Below are 10,918 nucleotides of genomic sequence, written 5' to 3'. Positions count from 1 at the left end.
CAAATTCTGCCCATCCTTTACCTATGTATAACATCGCAGTCATACATAAAGAACATCTCTTCTTCCTACATAATAGGAGATATTCTCAATTCGCAATGTAACGTGTTGTGGATAGACATGAACAGAATTCTTGTAAGCAGGTGATCCAGAGTCTTTTTGTTCTCCACTTGTCTTTGCTTATTTTAAATTTTAAATTTGAATTTTATCTTAAAATGTATTTTTAATAAATAGAGATATAGTATTTTTTAGACTATATTGTATGAATCTACATTAGGAAAACACCAATAAATGGTACAAAATACCTTTACTACGGATCATTTAACTCATTTGGCGTAATCTGCAGCATTGGGTCCCCACAGTCAACAAGTAGATTGATGTCAAATTGTATAGATGCCAATGAAAATTGTCGTATGTGTTGGATAGATTCTCATCCGACGACTAAAAATCCCACGGGCCGCAATATTCAGAGGGCTCACATGACTGAAACGTGAAACCCAAACCCGTTCGAGACCGGATCACCTACACACATTCCATCCCTCTACTAACATCATCTCACACCGTACATTTGATCTCATTTTATGGTAAGATGTGCGGTGTGAGATGATGTTCGTAGAGGGTTGGAACGTCTTTTATTGACAGAAAATCTCAATTCAACCCGTTCACAGAAAAGCAAGTGAACTGAAGTAGTGAAGTTATCTGTGCCGGGTACACCTCACAAGCTCGATACTATTTATAACCGGTAATTTACGTAAGACTTAAGAATCTCTTGGGACGTTTTTTATGGAAAAAATAAAAAGGATTAACCTGAAAGGGTAATATCGACATTTAAACTAATTTGTCGTTTACGCATCTCCGACAAATTGCTTCGCAGAGCGGTAGAGGTGAGGCTTTAAATGTAATTTCGCGGAAAAGTAAACGGACAAGATTCGAACCGACGACATCTATGGCGGAAAGAAACTCGAAATTTAACGGAGAAGACGGACTTTTAGGGTTTTCGAATTACGGCGTTATTGACGCCGTTAAAAGCTGACACTGTCACACCGGTCGTGCTAGATGTATAAATACCAGACACGGACAGTATCACACTACCGCGACTGACGGACAGAGCTCGAGAAGGAAGAAGGGGCTGTTGCTGCGTCACTTTACGCTTACAGAAGCTCCAGGAAGGGGAGATCTCAGATCGGAGAAGAACTGTAAGACAGCTCCTGCATTTTCTCTCTCTTTTTCCTGATATTTTTGTTGTCGTCCATCTAGTTGATTTCGTGAATGCAAGGTGTGCGGTTCGAAGAGTAGAGGAGCTGAGGATTGATTTTGTTTTGTGCCGTTTTGAAGGTTTTCTGATAATTGATCTGTGAATCAGTTGGTTTTGTGTCTGTTTTGATCTGATTCATTGCTTTCTATGCTAAAATCCGATGAAAGTAGGAGATTTTGCATTTGCTTGATTTGTTTTGTTGTTTTTTCATGCACATTTCAGTGTCATTTGCGTGCATTCGTTTTGTTTGTGGTTATTTGGGCCGTTTGTTGCACAATGAGTGAATTTTGTTCCTATTTGCTTTGTTTTCTTGTATAGTTTTCTATGAATCTAGTGGAGAAGCAGGAGATTTGTTTGCATGTGGTGCATTTTTGCTCTCTTTCTCACTTTTATCTTAAAATGATGGAGCAGTGTTTTCCGTTTCTCATTTTAAATTTATCTTTTTTTCTGTATCTCTTCTATCACCACAAGTCGATGGGAAGAGACATTATTTTTCTTTTGTCTGCTTCTTTTCTTCCATTTTTTTTTCTCCAAATGGGTTTGAAAACGAGTGACTTTCCTTTTGTGTCTGACTTCAATTAGTTATTAATGGGAGCAGGGACAAAATTAGCAATTTTTCTACACATACACTTCCCATACTTGTATTCAAATCTATGTAAGGAAAAGAATGCTTTTTCTACATTCTGTTTTTGGTTTGGGGGGAGCAGCATTTTGTTTTTTTTTTCTTTGTCTTTGACTTGGTACATATTTTATGTTTTCTGTTGAAATTTTCCTGAATCTATTTATTTGGAGCAGCTAATTATAAACGTTTATGGGGTTTCTGAATGTTACATTTAACGAAAACATTTCACTTCAGTTTTAACAGCACCGGAATCCAAAATATTCACTTAAATTGACTCGTTTTTGGTTATCAAGAAAAACTGGAATTCAGTTTGTTTTTCAAAAAAAGAAAAAAACGTTTGCTTATAAATTAGTGACATTGTTTCCATATCAACAACCAGAAATGACCCTGACTTAGATACTGAAGTTCTGTTTTCAAATGGAATGAAAGACAAGACTGTGAGATCATTTTATTCCAAGCTTTCTTCAGAAGTCCTATTTATTAATTAATTCACGCATTGCAAGTGCCTCTCTTCTGTTCCATGACTTCACCTTTAATTATTCTCTCAAACATATTGGCAGAACCAAATCTCTATTACTTAATAGATAGAAGTTTAATAATGATTTTGGTACTCATAGTTGTCCTCATCTTTTTGTTGCTTGTTCATGTTATTTCATCAGAAATAGTAATTCCAAAGTTATTAAGTTCTAACCAATCCACTCCCCCGCAATAAAAATGAGTTCAAGCTGAGTTCTGTTGTTTAACTTTTGGCAGTGCAAATGGGGAGAGAAGTTAAAGAAATTTGTACGGAGAAAGAGCAAGATCCTGTCATAGTTTATTCAAATGGGGATGCACATGATTCGGGTGATGGTGATATTCCTAGGAATCATGATCTCAAAGAGTCCGTTGACCATGTTAAGGGGGATGCAGAATCCTTAATTCTAGAAGAGAAGACTGAATTAAAAAAGTATGAAGTTAAGGAATACACTACAGAAAGCTCAGTTGAGATCACTGGGCTCCAACAAACTGAAAGTGGTCACAAGGAGAAACAAGATGTTCTTTATGTTAAAAGCACAGATTTTGAGGTTGGCTTGCCTGGTGAGGAAACAGTGAAACCTGAATTGCAGAAGGCAATGAATCCTAAAAAGTTGAGTTCACCTGTTAAACTGGGAACAAAGTCTTCTGCTGTTGGGAATTCTCGGCAAAACTGTACCACTCCTCCTCAGCCATTTGCTCTGTCAAATGATAAGCGTGCTTCATATGGTAGTCGGCCTGTTGAGGCTGAAGGTGGCTCTGGTGGCACAAGCAAACCACCCAATGCTAACAATTTGAAATCCCCTAATACTGTGAAGAAGCCTCAGGTGATGGTTTTGGTTTTGAAGTCATGATTGTTTGATTGGTGACCATTATTTTCTTTTCCATTTCACTCTAATATGTATGTGCTGATGAAGCATTATAAAAGTGGAGTTAACCCGTCAATAATTACCAGTCGAGTTCTTCGTTATGATAATCATACTAACTTTTGCTTTTACTATTTTCTTTTTATTGTCTATTCCTGGTTTACCATGCTTTTGTTTCTTCCTTTCTGCTAGTAGCGTTGGTAGTATGCATCATGTACGTTTATAGGAACTTGTAATGGGTTATGACCTTCATGTTTTCTTTTCTCTTGGATGTTGGCATCTCTTTCTTCATAAGCATTAGTATGTTCTCCATGTTTGCTTCACTGAATTAATCCTTTCTACCTAGTTGCTGCAGGAGTCTTGAGTTAGCTTTTTTTTTTTAATCAGTAGCATTACTGAAGAATTTATTAAATTTTAGGCAAAAACTCCTCCCAAAGCTGGGATAAGAGAGCCGGTACAAAGGAAGTTGCTGACACCCAAGTTATATATCTGTTTCCACTGTTTTACATAGTCAGTCTTCAGTTACTTTGGTTTTGACATCCAAAATGAAATTTATAATGGTTCAGTCAGCTGCTTGTCTGACCTTACTATCCAGAACTACTGAACGAATTGAGAATCATTTATCAGTTACTTCTAACTAGATGCGGATTTTATTTAACTTCCCATCTCAAGTTTCAATTTCATGCAGCCTATGCCTAGCACATCTTTGGTATCAAGGAAGCCACTACAACCTAATAATAAAAAGCATGTTGATGAAGAAGATGCTTGCTCTATTGCTTCTTCGTATCCATTGAGTTCAAACAAATATTTTTTCCTCTGTTCTTTACTTGTTTGAAATTACAGTTTGTCCTTAGCCATTGGTAGGACCAGGACTGCAGCATCTGTGCGAACGTTAAAATCCAGGGCAACCATTCCATCAGCTCCTAGATTCCACTGCACTGAACGTGCAGAGAAACGGAAGGAGGTAATTTAGTTGGCAAACTTGTGTTTTGTCCCAAACTTAACGTTTTGGTGGTTTCCTTCACAATTATTATTTTTCTTTGATCTTCCAGTTTTACTCAAAGCTAGAGGAGAAACACCAAGCTCTGGAGGCAGAGAGAACCCAGTGTGAAGCTAGGACCAAGGTACTTTAGTTTTTCTTAAGCATTAGTGTAGATGAATATACAAACAGAAAATGCGTGGATTTAACATCCATTATCTCTGGGGAGCTTTTTGGGTAACATAATAAGAATTATGTGGATCAGACATAAGTTCTGCATTTTGACATGGATGCCAGGTACCACATATCTTCTTGAATCTACAAACATGGATATGGGTTTGGTGGTAAGCATATGTGATGGTTAATTATAGGTCATGTGCAAAAGGGAGTGCATGAAACATGTGGGTTGTTGGACACTGTAGAAGAAATGATTTTGAATTAATACATAACTGCAAATGTTTCACCAAAAAAAACATTGATATAGTTACATTTTTGCACTGTAGGCTTTAAACCTGTCAAGACATTACACATAACAACTTAGAAGCGAAAAAACATTATGCATGACAATTATATCGCTGTTGTTTCTACCTGAAACGTCTTGGATTGATCAATATAAATTGGCATATAGTTATTATTTGAGGTTATTTATGGTTGAAATAGGCACAACTTAAAAATGCATGTCTGAGAGACTGTTTCTAGAAACATCAAATTGATGTTTCTTGCTCCAGCGGGTAGTCTAATTATTCTAGCTGAAACACTGTTTTCAAAACCGGACCGGAAAAACTGGGAACTGGTCACCTGACCGGTTCTGTTTTCCTCCAAAATCGCTTTTTCCTCCAAAACCGTTGATTTTGGTCAGCAAACCGCTGAACCGGCCGGTTAACTGTTCGAACGGTTTTGACCGTTTTCCAAATTTTTAAAAATTTTTAATTTTTTTGTCAGGATGGGCTGGCTGTTTGGGTCGAATGGTCGGACCGTTTGAACCGGTAACCGGACCCCTGACCGGTTCGGTCACCGTTTCGTTTTTTAAAACCATGAGCTGAAGTAACTCTCACATGTGATGTGACAACACATATCTCTTACCAATTTGTAGTGATAAAACCAAAACGTACGTTTCAGGTAGAAACATCAATAGTGACAAACAGAACCTATATGATTATCACGTGCATCTGTAGCACAGTCTAGTATCATTTCTTGTTGGTTGTTTTACTATAAGCAAATCTACTGTCCAAATTTGCCGCTTCTGTTCCATTCTCCATCAATTTTGAACTATCCAGGAGGAGCGAGAGGCGGCTCTAAAGCAACTTAGGAAGAGTTTGATGTTCAAAGCAAATCCAATGCCAAGCTTTTACCACGAGGGACCACCACCTAAGGTTGAACTTAAGAAGGTAATGCATATATCTTCCTTGCTCTGCCTTCTAAGCTGCAAGCATGCTAAGCATTTTCATTAGAGGAGAACCACAAACATTATTTTCATTTATGAATGCCAGCCGCCTCCAACTCGCGCAAAATCACCAAAACTAGGCCGTAGGAAGAGCTGCAATGATGCAGTCAATTCATCGCAGGGAGAAAGAATTTGCGGCCGAACTACTCGTCACAGTCTTGGTAGTTGCAGAGAAAATACAGCTGCTGCTACTACTGCTTCTGCTGATAGTAGTAACAACAACAAATGCCAGATCAGCTGTAAAAATGCAATCAGCAGTGCCAAGGTTAAAAATGGGACCAAACAGGTAAGGGACACAGCCAAGTCTGTTCCTCCCAAGATTACTGAGCAGAGGAATGTGGACATTACAGTCCAATCATGAGTCTCCCTTTGATGATTTTGCTAATTTAAGGAGGGAAAAAAATTAAGTCTATTTCCTTTTTTGTTTTCTGAGATAAAAAAAAAAAAGAAATGTATTGTCTTACTCTTCCCTCAATTTGCAAGGACTTGTTGCAGCGGCCTGTGTGAATTGTGATATATGATGTAAATTTTCTGTAAGTTATTTACTCAAATATATATCTATATATATATATATATCTATAATATATATATATATATATATATAATATAAGAGCTCTTATCTTAATAGTAGTAGCATGATAGCTGTCTGCTTCTATGAAACAAATTTATGGTGGCCCGACCGCCCACACTATTGAATCTGTCCGGTCCAGAGTCTCCAGACCGGTCCCAATGGTCATTACTCATTACTCTAGTCTAAACTGTCAGCATCATCTATGGTCAAAAGTACTATTAGTCTATTAATAAAAGAAAAAGAGTAGTGGACTGGATATTTTATTCATTTAAATTATCACCCTTTTTTTCGGTGGAGATGATGCTACAGATGTGGAAGCAAAGTTGCCGTTCAAAAAGGGCACCTTTGGCTTTTACGACTTGTTTACATGGACCGACTTCTTTATTCCCAACTCTGTTTTCATCTCTTTTTGTTTCATATTCCTACTTTAGTTTAACCGGTTTATTTTATGGTAATCCCATGTGTGCGGCCTTCTGAAAAGTTACCATTTGTCTCCATGATTCCCCAGGGATGATGTTTCTTGCATTTCTTGGATCTGTCAGAGGCCATTGGTTCTGGGGATATCTTCTATTAGTCTCTGTTCTGGATATAATATGGGCCTGGCTGAGCAAATTGATGTATTTTGTCACCTGCATCTCTTCACTCTATCATGATTTGATAAGTAATGAGAACGAAATATCAGAACAGTTTGTTTTTGCCCGTCGAAGAGGTTCATGCATACAGCATGGGCCATGGGGTGGACTGTGAACGTGAACCATGCCTGAGCACCAACGGTCTAGGGACCTATAAGCTATGAACAATCTAAGAGGCAATGTTTGGATTGTGGGTGTGGGAAGGATTCCAATTCCACTTTCACTCATATCATGTGTGGGATTGAAATGATCATTCCTTGTCTCCAACTGTCTCCAACTGCCAGGGGGAATTCTTAAGATTTTGAAAGGTTAAAGGTGTAGTTGAGGTGTAATGCCCAAAAAGCTAATTTTTGAGTAAGGTTTTGACAGGTTAAAGTCATAGTTGAAGTGTAATGGCATAAAAAGGTAAGGTATTGCCATACATAACTCTCAAATCTTAAGAACAAAATTAATTAAAATTTATAAACTGATAAAAATAACATTAATTAAGGTTTATAAGCAATAAGCTGCACTGGTTCAGCATTAAATAAAATAATAACCGATAAACTAATAATTATAAACATTTTACCTCTCATGTCTCAAAATGCTTGATTACCCAAAAAAAAAACGTGTCAAAATGCAAAGTTCTCAAATAATTCAAATGATCAATTTATAAGAAAAGAAACATATAACGGATCATATATGAAATTGGATATTAGATTAATGGTAATTCAACAGTTTAGAAGAAAGAAAATAACTTAGTTAATTTGATCTATGGCTATATGCAGAAAAAAAATCAATAAAAAGAAACTAAATCCATTAAGAAAAGGAATGAGAATAACACACTTGGGATGTTAGATATAGAATAATAAGAAAATTCATTTGATATATCAGGGGAAAATAAGAACCTGATTGGCCTTTTCTGCATTGACTTTCCTAAAACACTAAAAGAAACTAATAGAACTTAATTGCCCTTATTGATTTTTTATTTTTATTCGAAGAAAAACCAATAATTCTTTTTACGCCTCAAGCTAGGCCTCATACCTTTAGGCAAAATCTGTATACCTTGCTTCAAGATGTTAAAACATCAAGAATTAATCCTTTTAAAACGATGTTTTTCAGTCTGAAAATATTTCTTTTTGCAATTTCCAGAACCAGTGGAATTGACATTTCCAATTATGCGACTAAGGTGGTGTTTAGCATTGTGTTCATCTCGTGGATGAACCATTTTGGTCCATGCCACAGGATGAACATAGTGTTCGATTGGTCGTGGATGGGACCTGTCCACACTATATCGTGGATTGGCCTTGTCCGCACCCCAATTTCTCAACCACAACAATTTCACGTGGTTTATTTGGGTCCATAGTTTAAGTTTGATCCCATGCCACACCTCTCCTCCTCCGCATCTCTCCTCTGCTGCAACTCTCCATTGCCGGTATGTTGGATTTTCTCAGTTGTTAGAATCGATATCAGTTGTTGTTATTGACATTCCATCTCCCATGATTTGAAAACAAGTAGACGATTGCCTCGTTTGTTTTTTTATGGTAATGCTCTAAAAACCGATCCAGGTAGCAACTGAGATCTTATTGCCATTAGTTACACAATATACTCTAAAAACAAGTAGATGATTGTTTTTCTATGGTTCAACTTCAACAGTATGACCATTTGGTTTGAATGGTTTAAACCCATTAGTTATACAAATTATAGAATAAAATCTTATTGCCATTTTTCTAGACAATGCTTCTAGGATGAGCTTAAAATAACATTATTTTAATATTCTTGTCAATAAAATATTAATTATTTTACTTAATTTTTTAATTTTCTATCAATAAAATACTATTTTTAAACATTTAAAATATATATTTTTAAATTTTAATTATTTTATTATTGTTTTTATAAAAATTAATATTTATTGGTTAATATTAATTCATTGATGCAATTTTCAATATATTTATCATATAAAATGAAAAAATTAGATATTTATGATTACCTGTGTAGGTCATTCATAAAATGTATATGAGATACATTGAATCAAAAAATGTGGTGTGAACTAAGCTACACCACGCCTACAGAATACTACTGTGGGTGTGGACTGGACTCAGTCCACACAGTTTGTCCACAGTTCAGAACAATTGTGGACTGTGGTGTGGTGTGGATTGGTTCCTGCCACAGGGTGTGGTGCAGAGTAGTCTACACCCACCAATTTCTCATCCACACTATCAAATACTCCCTAAATCTAATTCTACCTTGTTCAAAATGCAACCTTAGCATGGGATGCCTTTAGCATGATATGCCTGGCTATGCTCACAGGCATGGTTTTCAAAACCGGACTGGACGGTCGGATCAGAAAATTGGAAATTGGTCACTTGACTGGTTCTGTTTTTCCCAAAACCGGATTTTCCCCCAAAACCGTTGATTTTGATTTATGAACCACTGAACCGGACAATTAACCGTTTGAACTGTTTTGACTGTTTTTTATTTTTTTGTCAGAATGGGCCGAACATTCGACTGGTAACCGGACCCCTCACCGGTTAGGTTTTAAAAACCATGCTCACAGGTATCAATAATTTCATCCAGCGATTAATGTATTTTGATCTTGTCTTTTAAAAATATAAAACAGAAGGTAAGCCAAAAAGGCGATTGGCCAGTATTGGCCCAAACTCCAATATTGGATTGGTTATAGATCCAACCTTCATAATTTTTGTGCTCAGTGGCCATTATCAAACTTGATTTTGCATTGTTAAGACATGTGAGCCCCTTAACCATATGGCCAAGCGATAGTCAAACAATAGTCCATATCAAAATGGAAGCCCATGATATAAAAAATTGCCAAATGAGAACAGCAACAAATACACACTTCTATCACTCACATTGGGTCAAGATTTGAATCGAAACCCTTGGAAATTTATGATTTCAATAACTGTCTATCACCTTGAGTCAACAACATAAGGAGATTTGAGACCATATTAAACTGGGAACAGGGGTTGAGAAACCAATGACTTATGGATAGTAGCAGGCTGCGGATTATGCTTTAAACTGGATAACTCTGTTTGGGTCAATGTTCTAAGACCTGGAACATAGTCGGAGTAATTAATTTACGAATTACGACCCAGCCGAGTCAGCCCCAAAGTTGGGCTTTGAAATGCCTGGTTTTGTAATACATTGACTTGGTAAAACACTTAATATAGTTACACTAATTTAGTATATATTAGACCTGTTCATGGGCGGGGTTCAGGTTTGGTTTTTGCCAAAATTTGGATAAACCCGGTCCAAAGCCCAAACCCAATATAGCATACTCGAAGCCCGACCTGTGAACAGGTTTAATGTATACTATTTAACACTCATTTTTACCACATTGTTCTCTTTTTTCGTTGAGAAGTCAGCCCAATTGATTGGACCAGTCGATCTGCAAACAAGTAGCATGAGCAAGGCAACATCCAGCTGCGTTTCAGAAGACTGGTTTAGCTCACTTGGGTGGATCAGTATTGCTATTCTCTAAGGCTGTTTGGTTTGATAGAAAATAAGATAGTAGCACATATTTTGTTAAGAACTTTCTCTCAACTTTCTATTTTTCTCTTATTTTCTATCAACCAAACACAAGCTAAGGTCCATTCATGGTGTAGCAATGAGTTGGTCCAGGCCAACCTCATCTCATTGGTGAGACTATCATGTAGTGGCTTAGGGGCCATTCGATCACTGCTGAATTGAACGACTTATTGTTTTGCGGCTTCAGCCATTACAGAACCCATAACATCCTTAAAAATTTGTTCACTAAAGCTATGTTTGGTTTAAAGAAAAAGCTTTGTAAAGGTCTCCTTACCTTTCCCTTCCTTTTCCCACTTTTTCCTTCAAACCAAATACAGCATAAAAGACAAAGCAATAAGTTGATCATTGGGTTTGAATGGAGTGAAAAAGTGTGATTATCTTGTGGTTTCTATGTAAAACCAAAAATTAGATTTTTTTTTTTAATAAGAACACCATTCCCCCCAATTCTTCTTGATAGAGTTCTGAATTACTTATTGGATATCAAAAAAAAAAAAAAAAAATTAAAGACTTGGTG

General features: G+C 36.7%; 1 protein-coding gene across 1 annotated transcript; it reads left to right on the top strand.

Moving 5' to 3' along the window:
- Positions 1-895: 895 nt before the first annotated feature.
- LOC148864886 (protein WVD2-like 3) lies at positions 896-6,227 on the top strand. The gene is made up of 7 exons (XM_088979429.1): positions 896-1,193; positions 2,628-3,214; positions 3,942-4,036; positions 4,118-4,217; positions 4,306-4,377; positions 5,510-5,620; positions 5,723-6,227. Exons 2-7 carry the CDS (start codon positions 2,633-2,635, stop codon positions 6,035-6,037), a joined length of 1,275 nt encoding a protein of 424 aa, XP_088835555.1. The 5' UTR covers positions 896-1,193; positions 2,628-2,632; the 3' UTR covers positions 6,038-6,227.
- The last annotated feature ends 4,691 nt before the right edge of the window (positions 6,228-10,918 follow it).

The sequence above is a fragment of the Nelumbo lutea genome, chromosome 3 (genome assembly GCF_056320005.1).
Source record: "Nelumbo lutea isolate HS-2025 chromosome 3, American lotus-T2T, whole genome shotgun sequence".
NCBI lineage: Eukaryota > Viridiplantae > Streptophyta > Magnoliopsida > Proteales > Nelumbonaceae > Nelumbo > Nelumbo lutea.
Note: the sequence above shows the minus strand (reverse complement) of the source record. Positions and strands in the feature narration are given on the sequence as shown.